Below are 23,874 nucleotides of genomic sequence, written 5' to 3'. Positions count from 1 at the left end.
AACACAGGAGAATAAAGAAGGAAACCTTCAAGAGGGAGTGTGAGTGTCTTTTTCCCTAACCGCCTCAGACAGAAAAGTCATAGTATGCGCAGACTCCGTGGATTCTCTTTGAGCCCTGGGGGCTGTATGGCAGATAAGTGCAGCCTGAGCTAGCCTGTCCTAACTAGGACAGGCAACCATTTGAGAACTACCTTGTCCCCCTCATCCGTTCTCATTAGCTCTAGAATGTCTGTGCTCACACATTCCATCTTTTCCTTTCTACAATAGATGAAGTGTCCATTCTCCTGAAGTCATACAACTGAACTCATCCTTTGTCTGATTATTGCCATTTAGGAGGTAAACATGCCTTGCTATAATGAATTAACTTAAAGAAATCCTAAATTTTACATTTTAATTAAAAGTTTAAATAAAATTACTTTCAGATGACCAGTTTGCTTCACTTTGATAGATGTAAGGGATACAGGGTCTGTGAATGGTGACAATTCTCTACAGTACCTCAGTGTCCAAAACGTTGAATACAGCTCAACTCCAAGCACTACAGAAAATCCCTCAGAAGTAGTTTGAACTGTGAGTTATGAAAAAGTACCAGATATTTGTAATATGTCCCAATTTCCCTACATCTTTTCTTTTCTGCTTCTTCTCCAAATACTGAGCCTCAGCTTTTTTCTCTTCCCAGATTTCTTTCTTTTTTTTTTTTTTTTTTTTTTTTTTTTGGTTTTTCGAGACAGGGTTTCTCTGTGTAGCTTTGCGCCTTTTCCTGGAACTCACTTGGTAGCCCAGGCTGGCCTCGAACTCACAGAGATCCGCCTGGCTCTGCCTCCCGAGTGCTGGGATTAAAGGCGTGCGCCACCACCGCCCGGCCAGATTTCTTTCTTAATTTGTTTTTTACCAGACCGCTGGAAATTGGAAAGTCTCAAGTCCTGGCTATCCTCTTGCCCTAGTGATCACAACCATTTTCACACTTTTAAATACATTTATATATTAATAATTTTCAAGCTTGCATTTCCCACTCAGATATCTCCTATCCAGACACCTACTCAACCTCTCTGCCTAACTACTTAGTGGCCCAATTTTCCTATTGCTCCTGCTCTTTTCATCTGAATAAGCAGAGCTAATATTTTAAATTTAGGTCAAAGCAGTAACCAATTCTCTCATTCATATGCCAAGTCCAACCTAACAGTGTATTCTTTACAAAACATAAGATTTGCCATTTCTCTTACTTTCTTGCATAGTTCTTGCAAGTTAGTGTCTGTCTAGATGTTTCAGCAGCCTCTTAAGAAGTTTGTCTTTATTATTCTACAACAGCCCCCCTTCAGACAGAAGTCAGCATTGTTTTTCTAAAGAAGATATTAGATTAGCCAGGCAGTGGTGGCACATGCCTTTAAACCCAGCACTCAGAAGGCAGAGTTAGGCAGATCTCTGAGGCCAAGGCCAGCCTGGTCTACAGGGTGAATTCCAGGACAGCCAGAGCAACACAGAGAAACCCTGTCTCAAACGTCCCCCCAAAAGAATATATTATATCACATCATTCCCAATATCTTCCAACAGTAGAATTTAAATTATTCTATGTAGCACAAAGTTCTCTGTGATCTACATAACTTCTCATAGTCTTCACACTCCAGCCGCAATGTTCTTACAACTCCATTGATTAATGACAAAAATCAATCCCTTTCCTATTCTTTTGAAGCAGTTTTATTTTCTTTATGGCATTTAGCAGCACCTAGAATTACCTTACTATTTAATTTCTTTATATCTTACCTTTGTTTTTCTCTCCTTTAGGCTCTTATAGTAAGAACTAAGTCTTACATGCATCTAAATTTCTCAGTTACCAAAATACTTAGCAAATAATGCAGTCAGATAAAGATGTGCTACTCAACAGAAAAATTTAAAGTGTCTGGGGACTCTGATATTTAAAACACAGATAACCAGAGCTTGAATTAAAGCAGGTAATACTTGCAGAAATACAAGATGTATAGTCACTGGGATACAGGTGTGGTTAGACACTACTGAAATGACACAGGAAGCAAGAGCAGGAAAGAGTTAGGACGGTCTTGGACATAAGTAAGCAAGCAGCCTAAAGGAAATACATTTGAGAATTAAAACAGTGAACTGTTGGAGAGGATAGGTAAAACCAGAATAAGTCATAAAAGTCAGAGAGCAGTTGGCTTTCTAATGCAATGTATAGTATCACATGTTTCAGATGCTAAAAAAAACAAGTGATTTTAATAACCAAGGAACATTGTTACCCTTTTCTACTTCGGGTAAATTAATTATATTAAAAAGAGTAAAATGAGCTCAAGTTAATTAAAAGTCATGGGACACTTATCCTATACGCTTAGTGTGTCTCAGAGAGGCAGCAATTTTATGACAGATATTCAATCAGAGTTGAAACAATAGTCTCCAGAAACTAACTGAGGCAAAAATCAGTTAAGAGGCTGAACAATGATGAGGTAGGGAGGAAGTTAAGGTAGAGAGTAAACTTCTGGGTGCTTTAGCAACATAAGACACTGGAAAAGAATGTTAAGAGAATAGTTGTAGAAAGACCTCTTCTAGGATAGAGGTGCAATCATGACAGGACACAAACCAATGGGTAAGAGGGATACAGGGAAGTCCGAAGAACAGGGAAAGAAAGTCCATCAGACACAATGAGATGAGGTATAAACAGAGAAAACCAAGGGATTAGCAACAAGTGGAGTCATGCCTCCTCCGTTCATTTTTATCTGGAATGAATGGGCAAACAAAAGTGTCTACCAGTGTCTGCCATATGGTACATGTCATAACTTACTTTCTCCCAGTACTTACTCCAACACTAGAAGTCAGTCATCCAAATAGAGTACATGCAAGACTTTCCTGAAGCTGACAAAGCCCTCTGCCTTTCCCTGCTTTCCTTGAGAGACTCACAGCAGTACCTACCCAAGCATATGAGAAGGTGGTGATTTGGTAGCAGTTCCTCTGATAGGGATACACAAATTCTCATCCACTCATCACCAATCTTTCCCAGTGACAGTCAGGTACAGTCTTCTGATGTGCATCCCAAAATAGGCACTGAAAGGATGTTACTGGTTGCATGATTAATAGCTAGCATTTCTTGAGCTCCAATTGTGAAAGTTAGGGTCATGCACTGTTTCAAGACCCCCTTATATACCAATTCAATAATACAGATAGCTTCATTTAATCAATAAAATTTCAAAGCACAGAGTGGATGTCTCATTCACAGTAACACAGTAACGCCCACTGTGTAGCCCTGGGTGGCCTGGAATGTTCTGTGTGTACCAGGCTGGCCTCAAATTCATAAGAGATCCACCTAACTCTGCTTCTCAAGAGCTGAAATTAAAGGAATACATCACCATAGCCAGCAAGAAGTCTATTTTTAAAGGGTCAAATTTGCTTGGTGGACATAATGAGCTATTTCAGAAAATATTCATGACTCTCAAACTTGAGAAAAAGGAATTATTCTTATGATTACATGATCCTCTTCCATGACTGGGCCAGAATATTCAAATCCATCTTTGTCAATCAGTTGGGACTTTGGGACCTGAACTAGAATGTCCTTAGATGACCTGGCTTTGTTATGTCTTACGTTCAAACTACTCTTAGAATTAAAATCCTCAACTGTGTAATAGTAACTGCTATGTGAGGAATATATCATATGTCAACTGGCAAGACTAGAGTTTCGTTCTTCTATGTGACTGCATCTCTAAAACTCATGGCTGGTGTTCGCATCCCTACTACCTGGACATGTATCACTTACTCCCTCAACTTCCCACTCCACCTTGATTCTTTTAAAACAGGAAGAGTCGGGACTTGAGAACTAATTTCTATATGTAATAAGTGAAACATGCCTCCTGAAATGAAATTACAAGAAATAATTATTTATGGAAGTGCCCTGATACTTGGTTTTGCATTCAAAATCATAAGGTCTCCTGTAAGTAAGCTGCTAATGGTACTGTATTTCCTGCCTTATTTTCTGCTACTGGAATTTATAATGAAAATTCTATAGTTAGCCACCAAATACCTAAATATCCGTTTTAATTTATATAAACAATTAAATACAATTAAGTAATTTTTTGCACTTACTGTTGGTGGCCATGCCCAGGAAAGAGCACACCAATTGGCTCTCCAGTTATATTTTTAAAGTTCTACAATATAACTAATGAATTAACTTTTATAGTAATAGAGCAGCTTTTATCCTCTGGATATAACTATGAAGGTAAACTATACAAATTAAAGATTTAATTTTAGGCACTGAGGCTATGACTCAATTGGTAAAGTGTTTACCATGCAAGCACAAGGATCAGAGTTCAGATCCCCAGCATCCATGACAAAAGACGTGCTTAAGAGCATGTGTCTGAAAGTCTAGCTCTGGGGACCCAGAAACAGGAGGATCCTGGGGCTCCATGGCCATCCTGTCTAACCGAAATGGAAAGCTTCAGGTTCAGTGAAAGACCTTGACTCAAAAAATAAGGTGGATAGGGGTCATAGAAAACACCACTAACCTATATACAAACCTGCACACACCAATACAAATATGTACATGCACTGCCCATCCCCCGCACAACACACAAGTTTTCAGAGATTTATTTTTATTATTTTTCAGGTTCCCATGAAGCAACATCCAATCACCCTGGAACTTGAATTGCTGGTGGTTGAAAGCAGCTCAGTATAGGGGTGCTGGGACCTGAATTCAAGTCCACTGCAAGACAGATACACTATCTTAAACACTGAGCCATTTCTCTAACACCCATGAATATTTAAATTTAAATTTAAACCATAAATATTGGACATGGATATGGATTCTTAAATATGTAAGTTTTAATAAGCATTAATTAAGCATAATTTTAAAACTAAGAGACTATTATTTTTAAGCGACAAAGGTTATTAAACAGAAATTTAATTAAATGTCAAGAGACACTGAAAATTTTAAGATAATTGACAAACAGGGAGAAATAATTACCATTATATACCATAGGTAATTCAAGCATCCTTAAGTTATAAAAAATGTTTACAATGCCAGGTGGTGGTGGTGCATGCCTGTAGTCCTAGCACTTGAGAGGCAGAAGCAGGCAGATCTCTGTGAGGCCAGCCTGGTCTACAGAGTGAGTTCCAGGACAGCCAGAGCTATGCAGTGAAACCCTGTCTCAAAAAACATACATACACACACACACACACACACACACACACACACACACACACACACACACACACAAAAGAATGTTTACAACTTTGTATGAGTAAGATGAGCAGAGCAAAATGTGAATGGATGAATTGTGGAGAAAACACAGCAGCCAGGAAACACAGAGAAATGTATTTCTAGTTTTTCTAACGAGTTATTTTTGTGTTAAAACTGACAGAAATGAAACAAACAAAAAAAAGGTTGCAGGAAGATGGCACACTGACTCATCTTTGGATGGAGTGTGTACAAGCCCAACTTATTAGGCTATTGAATATCTAAAGAGAAGTGAAATGTAAAAATTATTTGTTCTGATCATTATAAGTCTAAAGTTCATACTCACCATTACTAGCATAGGTGTGAAAACATTATATGTTAGACTATCAATTACAACATGGTGCTTCCCATTTAAATGGAGATGGGTAGCATCCTGAATGTCCACTAGGAGTTATACAGAACCACAGTGGAAGAGGTGATTGACCTGTACTCTATGAACAAGGGACCTTCTGATGCCACTGACCTCCCAGGAAGAACATTCGACCTTTCTTCCTCTCTTCTCTCCTCCCTCGTCCTTGTCAGCAGCTCAGGACACTCATTGGTGAGATGTGTAACATCAATGTCTTTGTAAAGTCTCTCTCTCTGTGTCTCTGTGTCTGTCTCTCTGTCTCTGTGTCTGTCTCTCTGTCTCTCTATCTGTCTCTCTCTGTCTTTCTCTCTGTCTGTCTCTGTCTCTCTCTGTCTCTCTATCTCTGTCTCTGTCTCTCTGTCTCTCTCTGTCTCTCTGTCTCTCTCTCTCTCTCTCTCTCTCTGGTTGCCTTTCTCCCTCCTTCCCTGCTCCCCGCTCCTTTCCTCCCTGCTGCTCTCTGGTTGGCAGGCTTCTCCTCTCTTCTGTGGTCATTCTTTGCTACTCTCAAGGGACGGCATATAGTACCTCAATCACTTTATCTCAACTCAATGGTATCTGCTCCATAAGAGGAGCTCATTTAGCCTAATGTCAAAATCTTATCCCCAAATTTATCCTCTCAATGGCAAATTTGACACTGCATTTTAACTCCTCCCTGGCTTTTGAGGTGACTTACATATAATTGGTGTGACATATAATTAATTTCACCCCAAAGCCTAACACAGCAAAATGTGTACAGTATTTGCAGTTCCCTGTCTATGTCATGACATGGAGAGAGTGGTATGGAATAATAAATAAGTCACATTTTACTTGTCAAAAGCAAAAGTATATATGCCGGAGGGTTTGCTTATATGTATATATGTGTAGATATATACATACACATGAATATGCCTAGAAAATGCTTCTTTAATCATTAATAATATGGTATATAACCTTTTAATCAGAAAAATAAAGCATTACAATACAACAAAAGACCTGTTATTTCCCTAACAAGTACACTGCATTCCTGTTCTTGTCTTCTAATGAAACTTTGGGTCCAACTTACATAAAGCAATTGCCATTGGAATTGGAAAATCTAGTTTATATATTTCAAAGAAATATCAATATTATAAAATGCAGAAACATTCCTTCTTTAAAGTATGGACCCCCTAGACAAAGTAAGCTTACTTGCTTCATGTTTGCCTGTTACTTAATTTAAAAAATTAGTCATAAACCAAATAGTTCTAAAGAAAAGGTTATATAGAATAATTATTATTTTTATTAATAGGAACATTGGGAGACAGAGAAAACATTTCTAATATACACTGAAGCCTTTGAAAAAACTAAAATGCCAGGAAACAAATGCAGTTCATATGTATATTGGTATAAAATACAAGACAATATCATCTTTATCATCACTGCTCCACCTCCCCCAGAAACTTTTCTCCTTGATACTCTAAAAACAAATATTTACTGGGGTTGGGGTGGCGGATAGCAATGACCTCCCTTTCAATTCCTACTTTTTGTATTTCTAATTTACAATCGTTGTCTAAATATAACCAAATGCTTTGTTTGCCTTAAACTCACACCCTTTTATGAAAGCCATTGTCATTGGAAGAATGCTGCCTTGATTTTTATTTTCCTAACATTCAGTTACTGTTATGAATTACGATTATGTTATAAACATTGGGTTATGTTCATTTTACAGTGATATTTGTAAATGGTTTCAAAAATTAAATTTTATGCTATCAGAACAAATGCATGTTTATAAACTAAAATTAGCCATGGTAATATATAACATCTGAGCCATGTGTAGTGGAGCATGCCTGTAATCCGAGGATTTCAGAGGCTAAGTCAAGGGGATTATGGACTCAAAACTAGATTGAGCTACAAAGCGAACTCTGCCTCCAACACACACACGTGAATAAGCAAAACGTCACAGCTGAACATCAGTTAGTAGACTGGAGAGAACCAAAACTTGGGGTTCTCCCTGCTGGCTAGCATCCCTAGTGCTAAAACATGCTAGGTATGCAGACTACTGGCAAAGAAAAGTCATCCAAAGTCCTAACCAGCTGTGGAGCTCAAGAGCTACAATAATAACAAGCCAGGCAAGATGTACCCAATGTTGCAGGAGTGGCATGACTCACTGGGGCAACCGACTGCTTTCTGATGGATTGCACGCCCACAAGAAGAGCTTACATCTGGTACTTTAAGCCTGATTATGAGTTTGTACCTGGAGAGGTCATAGGTGCTAGTGGAGAATCTACTATTGTTGCTTTGTTAATTGGGCCTGTCAAACTGCCTTTTTCATACTGATGATTGTACAGCTGACTTAGTGCTGCTCTCAGTCTTCCTCAGAGACACCTCCTCTCTCCGTGGGTGTGTGTTGGAAGCAAAGGACCAACAAAAAGGGAACAGAAGAGGAAGAGAATAGAGAAGAATGAAGTATGATGTGTATATGTGAAAATGAAACCAATTACTTTGTATGTTATTTTAAATAAACTTAAAAATAGTTTCCAAAATTGTCAAAGAGTCTAAATAAAATGAATAATGCAAACTTTCAAGACTTTACCTTCATTCCTCCTTTCCCGTTCCCTTCCGCTCTCAGACTGGTTGTGCACCAGATCTAGAAAATAGTCCAATTCCATGGCAAGGTCCTGGTTTTTCAAAAACTCTGGTAGGTTCCTGGATACTTTTTTAGAAATTACACAGCAGAATTTTTGGAGGATATAGAGTGCTGTTTCAAAGTCATGAGGCTGGCCTGTGCTTGCCTTGAAACAACAAGAAGTTCCTATCGAGGGCAAGTCTAAACAAGCTTTGACCTAAAGCAACAGTGCTCCAACGGCTGGTCAGTACATACCTGAGCTGATGCTGAACACACACATGCACGCACACACGCACACACGTGCACACACACACACACACACACACACACACACACACACACACACACAGGCTTTATTTAAAAACAAAAAACAAATTTGAGTAAAATACATTTACTTAGAATAACTTTACATGTAAGAAATAAATCTTTATACATGGAATTAAATCTGCAGAATATGTAACCTGTAAAGAATCTGTAACAGACAGTTAGATCATAAAGAAAACAATTTAAATCAATCCCAAAATGTTCATCAAGAAATAGAGGCTCCGGAGATGACTCAGCAGTGAGGTGTACCCACTGCCCTTCCAGAGGACCCGGGTTTGATTTCTAGCACCTACATGGTGGCTCAAGACTGTTTGTAACTTCAGTTCCAGGGGACCCTGCATCCTTTTCTAGGCCTCTCTGAGCACCAGATGCAAACACGGTGCACAGACACACACACAAGCAAAACACTTGCACATGTAAAATAAATAAGTAAAGAAAATAAATAATACAACCTTGAACTCACGATCTTCCTGGCCTTGACTCCTGAGTTCTGGGACTACAGAAATGTGCCACCATGACAAGCACCTGTATCCCAAGGATACAGTCCCAGGCCTGCAGACCTGGCACATGTTATATGATGACTAGGACAGTGGGAATATGCCCACTGCAGAGGGGCCTGTGCCTGCCCAGAAGATTGTCTGGTGGTACCTTTAATCTCAGTGCCTCCCAGTCAGCCCTAGAAAGAGACCTGGCTCATTAGACCTGGTCAGGGAACGTGATGATATGGTCAGAAGTAATGTAAGAGCTGAAGGAGGAAGTGGAGCATTATGAAACACTATCTTTAGTATGGCATGGTCATTGTGTCTTTGAATTTATAGCAGCTGTTATTACCCAGCACAAGATTGGGTACGTTAACATTGGCCAGAATGAGAGCTCATGAGGCCCCAGCCTTCCCTAGGGATCGATAACAATTAATGGTTGCTAGAGGAAAAAGAAAGTTTTCTTCACAGGTGTAGCCGCTATAAATAACCACTTCTCCATGTTTCTATAAACAATACTAATAAAACTAATGATTACCCAGAAAAGAAAGAAAGACTGACAGACACGAAAGTAGAGGAAAAGGGAACAAGAGAGGGTAGTGAGGGATGAATATGATCAGAACATGTTATATTTCAAAAGACTTCTTTTTGAATTGTGTCTGTGCACCATGTAGATGTGGTGCCTGTAGAGGTCAACAGAAGTATCAGGGTCCCCAGAGCTGGAGTTAGAGGTGGTGGGAGCCCAACTTAGGTCCTCTGGAAGAGCAGAAAATGCTCTGAACTACTGAACCATCTCTCCAGGCCCAGAATACATTATACACATATGTAAAAATAAGCTTATTATGTGCAATTAATATATCCTAATAAAAAAAATTAGAGAACTTCAATGTACCAAGCATCAAAGGCCACTCCTAAGAGAATAGCTAAAGCAGACCCTGCTTCTGCCCCAGGTCGAAGGAAGAAGCACACAGGGGCTAACAGGATCCTGTGCTGTCAGATCTGGAGAACACTCCCCCAAACAAGCAAAATGTGGAAGGTGTGATGAATTAGTAATGCCAAATACACTAGAAAAGAAAGACGACTATGAGTCAAAATATCATTTGGATTCGGAACAGCAATTGGAGAAAGGTTTTCAAACTCCTTACCTGGGTTATCAACAGTTATGGGTGGAGTAAGTCCTAAGAACAGCCACTGTAACCCCAGGATAATAACAGACACTATTTCATTTGGTAGTACGGGGATTCGAACCCAGGGAACCGAAATGTCGGTAACACTAGGAAAATACTCCACCCCTAAGCTCTCTTCATTTCCTTCTTTTTTGTTTTTCTTTCCTTCCTTCCTTTTTTTTTCTATTTTGAGACAAGACCTCACTAGCCATCAGATTGTCCATGCTGACCTTGGACTGACTCTGTAACCCAGACAGACTGGGACAGGCTTTGAGCTTTCTATCCTCCTGCCTCAGCCTCCTAAGTAGCTGAGATTATCAATTTGCACCACCAAGCTTGGGGGTTTCGTGTCATTTTAAAGAAATTATGTGTACATTTTTAAAATAACTCTCTTATTAACTCTTTTTTTTTAGATGAGAAAATTGAAAACTTTCACTAACTTGTGGGGCACCTCAGTGTGGGTCAAATAATGTAACTTGGGTTTGAATCATAGGCATTCAGATTCTCCTATTTTTTATTCACTGTTTCAGGACTTGTCTCCTCTTTCCTGAAGTTAATTAATTAGCAAATTTATTTTGTTTGTTCACTGTGGTGCTTGGGATCAAGCCTGGTACTTCCTGTATAGTAGGCAAGTACTCAGCCTGTGAGCAGGTCAGTCCCCTGACTCACATTGTTAAAGGAGTAGAGCAGCTTGTCTAAAGAATAAAACAGTTGCTCTGAAGATATGTCAGATTTTTAGTGGCCAGAAAAAAGCAAAATTCACTATGAGGATCCTTGTACTCCAGAAAGTCCATGTCAAAAATCACTAGTAAAAATTATTTCTTTTCAGTAAATAACATTCATCAATGTAAAATAGGCCCCCACAGGATAAAACTCTCAATAAGAAGTGTTAAGTAAAATTGCATAAGCATTTGGAAGTTTCTCTAAAATAGATGATATTTATCTTTGAATTAATTTCTAATGAAAAACATTTGCTTCTTTGTATGTAGTTCATAAATCTGTTTTTATATGTATACTAATTTTTTTACCAGATTTGACAAAAACCTAACTTTTGTATGTCCAAATATGAAATCTACATTACAATAATAAAATTATCATCATTGTGGATGTTCAAAAGAATAATACTAATACTAAGATAAATGCATAACGGTTTGAGAAAGGCATCATTGTTAATCTAACAAGATCAGAGAGGCTGTGTACTAGACAGGGGCCATGTCATTTCAAGTGTTTATATTTAAATCAGATGATCATACTATTATATTACACTTACATTTTGTATAAAGTTTTATGTAAGACATTAACTTTTTGGAAACTCAAAGCACGTGTGGTTTTAAAACCTACATAGATGGTAAAAACAATTTGAACAGGAAGACTCAGTTTATTAGTAAGTTTGATATACTGTAACATTTTGTAGGTAGGTGGATTAACAACTGAATTTCTTTCAGACCTGGAGACTGGAGGGATCTGATGAAGTTAGCAGAGAGATCACTCTCAGTGGATGGTACAAAACTGACTTCTTCACTGCATCCTCACAGGAGATGGGATGGAGACAGAAAAGATGAGGGAAAAGGAGAGAAAGGGAGGAAAGGAGGGAGAGAAGGAAGGAGGGAGGAAGGGAGGAAGGGAGGGAGGGAGAGAGAGAGGAGAAGAGAGGGGGAAGAGAGGAGGGGAGAGGGGGAGAGGGAGGGAGGGAGGAAAAGAGGGAGAGGGGGAAGGATACTAATCCTATTAAATCAGGTCTTTATTCTTGTGACTTCATTTCACATAAAACCTCCATGAAGTCTTAATAATTCCAAGCTGCTTTTTAAGCAGTCAAATATTTTTGTTACAGACTAAGTGCTTGTGTCCTCTCAAAGTTTACATACTGAATTCCAGATCTCCAATCTGATTGTGCTTGGAATTATTAAGAGACTGCATATCCAAAAGTTGAGCCAGAAGAGGTTACTCATGATAGTAATTCCAGCTCTCAGCAGGCAGAAACAGGGAAATATGTCACGGAAAGTTTGGAGCAGCCTGGTGTACACAGTGAGTTTCAAGACAGAGGAAGATTCCAAGCATCTTTTAATGCTGAAAGTTACCTGAAAGAAAGATTCCCTTTGTCTCAATCAAGTTCAACTTTCATTTTTCTCCCACAACTACAAGTAGTTGCTACTGTGAAAAGTGAAATCAGATTTAAACAAAATAAAGAAAATACTCATTTGCTTATTAGAGCCATGCAAGTGAATTTGGTTTCTAGCACTATGTATTTATTACCTTTCTGGAGTACACTTTAGGGAGCCAGCAAGATGGCTCTGTGGGTAAAGGTGTTTGCTGCCAAGGCAGACAACCTGAATTTGGGCCCCAGAACCTGCATGGTAGAATAGGGGAACCAACCCCTGCAGATTGTCCTCTGATATTCATGTGCCTCCCCTCCCCCGACACACACACACACACACACACACACACACACACACACACACACACACACACACACAAATAAACAAATAAAAATTGTAATCTAAAATAAGGTTAGTACACACTATCCACATGCAGTGGCCTTCTCCAGCAACCAACCACTTTGGGAGCTCAACTTCCCAGGCTGAAGATAGGATTTCCAACCTGTCTTGAATGGGTAGCAAACATCTTATTATCATTATCTGTGAATAAAACTGTACTGTGATGGCTCATCATTGTTGTCAACTTGTCTACATCTAGAATCAACTAAAACCCAAGGAACTGGGCACATCTGTGAGGGATTTTTTGTTGTTGTTGTTCATTTATTTGAAGTGGGAAGACCCACCCTAAGTCTAGGCCACGCTGTCTGGTGGCAGCCCACATCAAAGAATATGAAGGAAGGAAGTTTTTGCTGTTTGCCTGCTTGCCCTCACTCTCACTGGCAAGTTCATCCACCCTGTTGCAGGTGCATTCCTTCGCTGGTGTTGTAATCGATTTCTTTGGGATCCCAATGTTGACTGAAGACAAGCTGAGACACCTAGCTGAACAACTACTGGACTCTATGCTTTTCTGTAGTGAGACAGCTTTCGTTAGACTAGCCAGACCACAGTCCATAGCCCTTCTTTAAAAAAAAAAATCTCCTTTTAGTAAATATAGAATCATTCTATCAGTTCTGCTCCTTTACAGAACCCTGACTAATAAACACCCCAAAGACACAGTGACAAGATAATTAACTGTAGAAGACATTACTCTAAAGCTTTGACCCATCCAAACTATCACCTACACAGGTTATAAATCAATATTTTTATAAATATTTTAGTTACTATGTAAATTGAGCAATTATGTATATTAGGGAATTATCTTGATAGAATTAATTTTAAGTATGATCATGCAAAATATACTTAATGGTTCTAAAGTTCTGTTTTGACACTTTTTATTTAATGTACCATGAACCTTTGAAAGGTAGAGCATTCTCAGCCTTGAAGAGGCCTTATTTCTTCTACATTACTCTTATTGCTTCAATGCAAACTAGCTCTCCAACTTTATTTGCTGTAAGTTTTCATTATCTTGCAAAGGTCACAGATATCTTCTTGTACCAAAGTATAAGGTGTCTGAAAATATATTACCTACCATGGTCTTCATGTCATGGCTATCTGTGTCCTCATTTCCAACCCTCCTTGCCTCCCTTGCCTACTCTAAAAGTGACAGCAAGTCATGGGACCATTGCCTGTCTCACCTCATACAAGTACTTTACTACCTTGATCTCAATTACTTTAACCATAGTATTAATACTAAAGTGATGAATATGGATAATCCCTACTAACCATATTCTGTGCTAACTATACTCCAGGTACCGTATAATGAGTCTTATGCATATGATTTAATCCTCTCAACAATCTAATGAGGTAAACTTTATTTCTGTGTTATTATCTATAAAATGAGATAATTGGAGTTATTTGGCATCTAAAATTAATTTCAACCTCAAAATTCCTTGATTCTAGTTTTGCACTGATTTTCCTTTATGTGAATTTCCATAATACATAGCATCTAAATCATATATTTTAGCACTTAATTATATACTAATGTGTGCATTTCTTACAAGTTTATCATAGGTATTTTTGTCAACAAAACAAGAACACAAGCCCCTTAAAGCAAACCATTGGACAATTTTCCTGCACGCACATCCCTAGTTCCTAGTAGGAACACACATGCAACAGAAGGAAACCTCCACAAGTGAACTGGGTTTGTTTCTCTAATCATTTCCTTTGGGGGAGATGGGCAATCTTTACTAACCAAACAAGGTAAAGTGAATTTAATGATTAGCAAAATCATAGTTTCTAAAGGTATCACACTGTAAGTTCATTTACAGGATCCTCAGAGACACTGAAGAGCATAAAGATGTGTCTTCTTGGCGACTAGATAGTGAACAGATTGTGGGCACTGTGCTATTTGTTTTTCCAATTTCTGTTTTGTTTGTGAAGGAAGACTAGAGTGATGTATCTGTTGTCTTAGTTACTTTCATGTGACTGTGCCAACACTATCTAACAAACTCCTTCAGAGAAGGTTTATTTGATCTCATGGTTTCAGCCAGCCTGGTGAAGAAGGCATCAGGAACATGCTGGAGGCTGTTCACATAATGGTAAACCAAAAAGCAGAGAGAATGCCAGGTATCAGCTTCCAAGGCCCACCCCTGGTGATGAGCTGGGTCTCACTTCCTCGATATTACACAGTCTCTCACAAGAATGCCTTCAGCTGGAGGACAAGCATACAGAACATGATTGTGTTGGGGGACATTTCAGATTCAAACAGTAACATCTACCAAACCCCAGTTCTGAAATTAATTATGAATGTTAAATGACTTCCCACTGTTTTAGTTACTTATGGAAAAAGTGATCCAGTGCCAGAAGCACAAGTGGAATATTATAATCTTTCTTTGAGAACAGCATTGTCCACTTGAAATTCCAAGAGACAACGTAGCTATCAAGCACTTGAAATGTGGCCAGTAAGACTGAAAAGCTGAATTCTCACTTTCTAAAATTTTAACTTCTTTCAGTGTAAGACCACATGAGGATGGTGAATTGGAGAGTGAAGGTTAAACACACCTAATTCAAAACTATGAACAAGAAATATTCGAAACTCCAAGACATTCTGAATGCTGAAGAACATCACAGGCAGAAAAATCCACTCCTGGTGGTTCACAGTCAGCATGTGAATGCACTACAAGTGCTGCATAAATTTCCTTTTAGGCTATGTGTATGAATTATATATGAAACACTGATGCATTTAATGTTTAAAATTGAAGTACTATTCCTAAGATATCATGTTGTTTATATGCATATAAAAAACTCAAATGTGTCTGAACTCTAAATCAGTTTCAGTCCCAAATATCTGTGACAGTCATGAAATTTCTGATTGTAACTGTGCCTTTTATTTGTGACGTGATTCTCTGAACTTTCAACCTTTACTTCTCAGTGACATATATTAAATGTTGATACATTAATTTTTGCTGTGTTCTCTCTCCATAAATGATTATGCTTTAGAAAATTAGATAAAAATCATAGTTATATTCATCTCCATCTTTATTACTTATATATATGTAATAAATATATAATATTTGAAAATCAGCTATTTGTTGTAAGATGACTCTCCTGGTTTGATTTCTGTTGCTGTGATAAAAACATCCTGATCAAAAGCCACTCAGAGGAGAAAGGGGTTTATTTGGCTTATGCATCCCAAAACAGTCCATCGCCAAGAGAAGCCAAGGCAGGAACAAAAGACAGGACCCTGGAGGCAGGAACTGAAACAGAGACCATGGAGGCACACTGTTTATGGGCTTCCTCTTTCTGGCTTCCACAGCTAACTTTCTCATACAGCCCAGCCTAGGGCTGGGGCTGCCTATGGTAGGTTGAGCCCTCCTATATCAATTCACAGTTAAGAAAATGTCCTGCAGTTGTGACCACAAGGCAATCCAGTGAAGGCAATTCCTCAAAGTTCCATTCCCCCCCACCCCCACCCCCGCACTCCGCCCTTCCACCCCCAATTGACTCTGGGTTGTATCAAATTGACAGCTGGAGTTTTAACAATGGATGTTTATTACCGACAGGTAAGATGGAAACAATGTCTATTTCTGAATAAAATGAAGAAAAGCAATGATCCCAAAAATGTTTCCACCTAAGATTCTCCCTATAAAGCCCGGCATAGTGGTGCATACATATAATTTCAGCACTCAGAGATGGAAGCAGGAGAATCAGGAGTTCAAGGTCATCCTCTGCTACACGGAGAATTTGAGGCCAGTTTGGGCTGTGTAAGACTCTTCCTCATAGAATAGTAATAACAACAAAAAAGAGTCTCTCTTTAATAATTTGCCAGACTTCTTAATAACCAGTGATATTTACTAGCAATCATCTACAGTATTAATCCATATGAATAGCAACAGAAACTTCAAGACAATTGTCAAGAGAGGCAGTTTTCTTCCTGCTAAGAATGTGCATTCAACACTATTTTAGTCCTTCAAGAGAACAAAAAAAAAATTATATTCTTGTCCATTCACACAAGGCTCTGGGCGAGCATTATTACTTTGGGAGGAGGGGCAGAAGACAGGGCCAGGATGCCAGTGGAAGAGCTAGGATGTCAGGCGAAGAAAGAATGTTGTGCCCTCTCTAACCAGCTGAGGACTCGGCATGATTGTTTTCTTACAAACAATACCTGTGTGTGCTGAAACTGTTCAGGAAATCTATCAAGCACACTCTTTCACTTTGCTGCTGTGACTCTGTAAAATTTACCCCCATTTCTGAACTGTTGAGTGTAATGATACCTGCATGTGGCCAAGAAACTCAAAGAAAGTTTCTCAGGGATTTGGATTTATTTTACTTGACTTATTTTGGAGGTTACAAAATGAAATACTTTCTACTCAGTATGACAATGAATTTGGATATAAAATAGATGTCTCTAACAATTATCATAAGTTAAATACAGAGAAAATGCAATGCAATATTTGAGAATAAAATTGTGGTTAGTAAATGAAAATGACATACTCATGTCTGTTTTTTTCTATGGTAGAACTTACACATAGGCATGAAAAAACACAAAACATGTAGCAGCATGTTTTAAATGCATTGCTCATATGCTAATGCCAAACCATTCTTCCCAGAGAACTCTAAAGGCTTTGCTCAACAGAGTTTTATACTTGTATATATCATATATATGATACATATGTGTATGTGTGTTACATATATATCAAACACATGGAAGAAGTGAGGACCTCCCTAGTTGGATTTCTTATTAAATCAATACACAGGCACACAAAGTTACTGTATCTGTATTAAGCATATAAAACTCTTAAAAAAGATTGTTATAAACTATTCAGTGAAGCAGCCACAACTTCAGGTGGAAAAATGGTTCAATAATGCTTCATTTAAAAACAACTTCCATACTCATTCTTTCAAAACATGTTATGAAATAATTTAAGTATTTTTATTGATCAGGAAAAATAAGTTGATAAATATTGCTATCACATGAAAAATAAAAAAAAATATTCTTAGCCAATCCCAGATGGAACCCATTCTTCATTAAAGTGGTCATAATTAATTATATAAGTAGGGAAGTCTATGGTCTTTGCATGAGCCTTATAGCTTTTAGGTTAAATGTATTTGGGCTGCTACTTTAAGGTAATCTGGCTTAATTTTGAATGAGAGTTTCTTATTAATGAAGCAATGGTTTTCATTGAGAAGCACCCAACTGAGATGCCGTTAAACTTCTCTGGTTTTGTATACCTGGAGTGTCACATCAAAAATACTCCTTCCACCACCCCTACCCACCCAAAGTGAGTTATTCAATAAAGAGTTTTCATGGTAAAAAGTCCAATTTGGGGACAGGGATACATATTTGACATTTGGTCATATAATTCTAAGAGAGTTAGAGGAAAATACAGATTTGAAGATGTGCCTTCTGACCTGACCGCTTTATGACAAGTCAAATGAAACATTCCGTGAAGATAAATGTGTCCCAGATAAATGACAGAAAATAAAAAGTATTTTGGTAACACTTTGTCTTTTATTCCATGACCATTTCCCCCTCTGTAATAATTACCTATGCACAAACTCTAGATGGCAATATTGCACTTACTGTACTTCCACCAAATTGTTCCAGTCGATCCCCACATATCCTCTTTATCAACATTTTATGTGCCGTGGATCTATAGCCTCTTATTATAAGTGTAATGAAGCAGAAGTTATTGAAGCCTTTTATTGATTGCTCAGATCACAAGTTTACTGCCATACTGAATTGGCACCTTACTCGCTGAAGCAAACTGCTGACACCTTTTTAAAAAGTGACAACTACATCTATTTCATGACCAGAAATCCATTTTCATCTCTATCAAGACAAGAATGCAATTTTCACTTCATTTAACTGATGTTAGGCCTGCTCAAAGCATGACACTTAGAAAAAGACACAAGTTTAAGGTTCTTAAAATACTTCAAGTAACTAGAATGCAGCTTGGTTTCACGGGAAAATCAACAATCCCTAGAATCTGCGAACAATCTAATATGCTAAAAAAATTCCCTGTAAGAACCTTAAAGGAGTTTTACGTGTTCGAAATGACAGCACTTTGTTCTCATAGGCCTGATGGTGACTCACGCATAGGAATTAGAGACTGCCATCAGAGATTTCAAAGGACATTAAGAAGGTTGTTCATAAGCCAAACATTTTGAGTTTCATCCCAGAAAGGCTAACCCGAGGCAACACTCCACTTGATTTGCTGTGTCCAGTACATACAGATAAAGGGAGAAACAGAAATGCACAGTCTCTTGGTAAGACAAAGACTAACGACTGATTTCAATTGAACTTAAACAAAGGATCCAAAAAGGACAGGTTTCAAACACTTCTTTTAGGAAAATGAAATATTAAATTTTCTTCTCTTTTTCTAACAAACAAATTTCTGTCAGTGCTAAATGCAACTCAAGTATATTTTGAGCTGGATCATTTTTTATGAGAACAATATTGTTATATTTAATATATAATTATAAAACTATAAAATTATATTGAAAGTATCATTAAAGTTATTCATTTTGGCTTATGAATTTTTTAAATGTAAAAGATTATGAAAATCTTAATTTGGATATTAATAAAATATATTTCAATTTTGAACTGTAAAACCTGCACATACTGAAATTATCTGGTTATTTCCTTATTTAATAATATGCTAATAAAGCAAAACCACAATATAGCTGCAATTTAAACAGTGAAAACTAAGTTTTTAAATAGAAATTCAATGTCTGGACTTCTCAACCCAGTGCCTCAAATATTAAATTTTTTAAAAGTGCATATGAATACACTGACAAAGATTACTTTGTTTAAATTAGTTTTTCCTTAAAAAAAAAACACATACAAAAATATTAAAGTCACCCAGACCAAAATCATAGTTCTCAACAAACTTGACTAAGTAATGAGTTTTTATAAATAGCCCAAGTACTCATTTTCAAAATAAAACTAAAGAAATAAAATGCTGTCCTGCATTTTCAGACATAAAAAGAAACTGCTTGTGTGTTTCAATTATTCAGGTGAAGTTTAGGAAATGCCTCCAGATTGTAAGAAATGTTTGAGGGTTGTTTTTTTTTATTCATTTTGTTTTATATAAGCTAAAATTTAACTCGAAGTTGATCACTCTTTTCCAAAGTGCTAAAAATGAAGGAGTACGACTTCGCAGTTACAGGATAAAAGCACCTTGTGTCCGCCAGCAGTGGCTACAAGCCCAGAGTTAAGGCGTCCATCAGGAGGGTGGGGCAGCCATTTCCTCAGTTCCTGGGTTCCTGACACTCAGGAGTGATTGTACAAGCTCTAATAACTGAAACGGTCATTAACAGTTTTAAATTATTAAAATAGAGAGCTTATGGACCCTTTCAAAAATGATATTTTTTAATGAAGGACAAAGTGCTGTATTAATTATGTAAAACTCTAGGAATTTGTTAGTTGTGGGGGCAGGAAGCAAAGAAGTATCTAAATCAGGAAGACAAGGGGCTTCCAGAGATGAAGTTTTCCCCAAATCATGTTTGTCCTTCACACTGCCGATCAGCTATTCCAAGCCCTAATTACTGTAGCTGCCTGGCACACTTCCATGGACGTTTTTCATTTTTACAGTATTTCTGAACAGACTGACATATTTTGTTTACTGACAGCAACTAAAGCTCTGTGTAGGATCATAAATAAAGAAGATCGCGTTTAAAAATCACTAATATCATTTTAAAAGGTAGTGCAGCCTTGTGTTTTGGCCTCTGTTTGGCTGTGTTAGCCATGAATGACAGCTCCCCTGCTTGAAGCACACAGAAAGCACAGCCTTGCTCATTCACTGACAAGACTGTGGCCTTTTCACACGTTCCTTCCACAGCAGTGTTTGTCCCCAAACACTGGAACTCGACACAATGGCATTCCTACTCCAACACCCCCACCAACAGCACCAGTACATAACAAGAATGCTAATGAGCTGGAGCTGGCCCTGATGAAAGTGTTAACTACATTTCATCGAAAAGCGGTTATGCTGTTTCAAAGATTACCAATTAAGCAGATTCTGCTTAGCTCTCAGCGATTTCTAAGATGTTTCCACTCTTAAGGAAATACATGTGATAAATGGAAGACTAAGTGACTTTAAGCTGTCTTAAGTATAATATCTCACTTTATTACTCACAAACAGTATATATTTAAGACCACCATAAGTAATGTGCTTAATTCAGCTGCATGCTATAATACCAAGCTAAAGTTTAAAATGAAAAAAAAAATGAGTAGGTTCATAAATACAAAACCAGTAGCCCTGACTTCTCCTTTAAAGTTATCATGTAACAGTTTGTTTAAGAGAAGTCCCTTTGGTAACATCAACATTTTAAATCCACTATATTTTGACAGACAACAAAACAGCATGGTTTTCACATGGGGTATCAGAAGTGGCATAAGTGGAAATGATATCAAGAGGTAATACAGTCCTACAATTTAATAAACTCAAGACTTGTTAACAAAACAGGAGCCATCATTCATTCACATGTCACCTGTCTAACGATTCCTTAACACACTTAGACAGAACACTACAGAAAAACGGCTTTCTGGAAGGTCAAATGAAGTAATGCAGTTCAAATAAAGCTCATTAATGCTGAGGAGGACATTTGATATGAACTCCTACTCATAAAATAAAGATATTGTCAGGCTTAACACTTGGCCCGTGGTGGCATTGTAACAGTACCACTATAGTGAGTTTTTAAAACATTAAAGCCATGGAAAAGAGACACAAAATATATATAACTAAACACGACTAAAAAAATAGAAAATTTTTGCAAATTCATGACATTCTTCCTTGGCTTTATCTGTATACTTTACTATAAAACTTATGTATAATGCGAAGCTTAACATTGTTACAATGTAATAAGAGATAAATCTGGAAAAGAAATAGAAAAGAAACTAGATTTTTAAGGATTCTTAAACTTAGAGTACCACTGAAATTCTTACAGAGTAGTTAAATAGACAACTTGGGACAAACTAAAATTGTGAAATTTTGTTCATGTTTACATTTAAAATTTAATCAGATACATTGGTCATCATTTTGAGTAGTGCATTCTTTAAATCAAAGCAGCAATCTTCAAGGCCCTTTTCCCCCCACAATGTACTGAACTCTTAAGTTTAATGTTTGAGGCCAGTTGGATGTTTCAGTGTTTAGAGCGGCAGAAATGAGAGAGGCTGCTGCTGTCCAGATGCCTCTGTCTCCCCAACCCTCACTTCCAATGACACTTAGAAAGTGCTTACCTCCAGATTTTATTTAAACAGTGCTTTTCTTGCATTAGAAAAAGGACATAGGCTTTTTTAAGCATTAAATAACTTTAAACCCTCCAGTAAGTGGAACCAAAATATACAACAGCAAATAAACAACTATAATTCAGCAAGTCATAATCCATTTGATGATATCAATATATGTTGAACATTAATATTTAAATATAAAATAAGTTAAAGATAATACCATAGTTATTATACTAGTTTTTGTATATGACAGCCTAATAAAACATAAAGAAGTTTGAATTTTAGTCAAAATATCTATAGTAGTTATTAATCCTCCCTGGTTCACTGAAATTAATTAAAAAGCAAACTAAATACACGTTGCCTGTAAAGTTTCTCTGAGACACCATTGGAAGTTCTGAGCACTTTGTTGAACTTTCTTCCACACATCGTGAGCTGCCCTTTTCTGAGCAGACAGCAGGAGGTGCTGTGTGAACACCAAGACTTTCATTCCATGCCTCCCTCCCCTTCCTCTCTGTATGCAAAGGATAGTGAGATGCTTTCAAATGTTCATTTTTCAACAGCCTGTGGCCTGAGATAATGAGCCAAGTTCTAAAATGGAAGCTCCGAATTCACAATATAAAGCTCATCCTTACTTACCACAGGAAAAGGTTGGTTTCACTTAAGTCTAAGAGGGAAGTTTTTTTTTTTTTTTAATGTTACAGCTTCTTTTTTATTATCAAAATTGCAACATTCTGTTTACAATATAAATCCTTCTTTAAGTAAATCAAGTGTCCCAAAAGTTATTGCAAAAATATCTGTCATTATACACACACACACACACACACACACACACACACACACACACACACACAAAACACACAACTATATAATGAATACACAGATATTAAAAAGTAAAATCGAGTTTAATTTAGTCCAATTCTGAAATATCTAAGTTAAATAAGTGTGAGTGAAGTAAGTTACTCTTGAGGTGGAGTTAATTCACAATTCATTTCTCTAGAATCTGATTTGGTTTTAGACCCACTTCTACAATAGTGAGGTTAGTTTACACCAGGAGGAAAAACTAGGGTTCTAAGCTTTCAGATGAGTGGGGATCCATTCATTTCCTTCCATAGGGTAACTGACTCTAGAATTTCCACATAAAGATCTGCTTTCGCTTTACAGAGTAAGCAGCGAGAAGAGATGAGACATATGACATCCCATACCAAATGACAGACACAATTAGCCCCATTATCCCAGGCTTCAAGAGTCCAGAAGCATTCTGGCTCTCTTACAGGCACTGAGCTCACAAAATACATGTCACAGTTCTTTTGTAACACATTGCCAATCATTGAATCTATAGAACCAAATACATCTGAAAAAAATACATATAATAAGGTAGTTTTTGAAGACGGATGACTCACCTGCTTGTAATAATTTTTTGCAGACTTTAATCGTTGATACAAGGCCCCAAGAACTCCTTGGATGTACATCTTAGCACCCGAGGGGCTGAAACCTTCTCCCTTAGAGACCCAAAGTGGTCCCCGCAAAGGTGTGATGGAATTTTGCAGGCATTTTTCAAGCAGAGGAACTATTGGAGAGAAGAATGGGAAAATTCCTTTGACCCAACTGAGACACACTGCCTGGAATGCAGCCTCAAGACCACAGCTAACTCTTAACGTCTATTATTTATGTCTGACCTGGGTTAAGTCTTAGAGAGGCAATTCCTGCATTACCAGTGGCCACCATGAAGGATGTATTTATATTGCGACACCCCCCATGCAAGTCTCATAAGCTTTGTGAGCACACCTGAATAGTTCTGAAGTGTGCCTAACTAGCTGCACGGAGTGTCATGGTGTGCACTGATTGCCTTATCTTCTCATTTATCACAGATGAGTTGGAACCAGCCTTGCCGAAAGCTACTTGCATTGTCCTGATAAAACTGTAAGATCCATGTTGTTTCTGTATATCGCTTCCTATAGAGGAATCTGTGTGCCCAAAATATCACATCTGGAAATTATTCATAAAATATAATCCTCACCTTTATCAGCCTTCCTATCCCA

The 23,874-nt window shown here is 37.7% G+C and overlaps 1 protein-coding gene across 2 annotated transcripts in view; it reads right to left on the bottom strand.

Moving 5' to 3' along the window:
* The window catches only part of Dcdc1 (doublecortin domain containing 1), a 402,669-nt gene that overhangs the window by 281,184 nt on the left and 97,611 nt on the right, over positions 1–23,874 (bottom strand). For both annotated transcript variants that reach the window (XM_052722390.1, XM_052722391.1), the window contains exon 7: positions 23,236–23,402. In XM_052722390.1, coding sequence (XP_052578350.1) covers positions 23,236–23,402 — 167 coding nt within the window. The remainder of the gene's footprint in view (positions 1–23,235; positions 23,403–23,874) is intronic.

Source organism: Peromyscus californicus, unplaced genomic scaffold, assembly GCF_007827085.1.
Source record: "Peromyscus californicus insignis strain IS unplaced genomic scaffold, ASM782708v3 Scaffold_7__1_contigs__length_154581171, whole genome shotgun sequence".
In the NCBI taxonomy this organism is placed as follows: Eukaryota; Metazoa; Chordata; class Mammalia; order Rodentia; family Cricetidae; genus Peromyscus; species Peromyscus californicus.
This window is presented reverse-complemented; position numbering and strand designations above follow the sequence as displayed.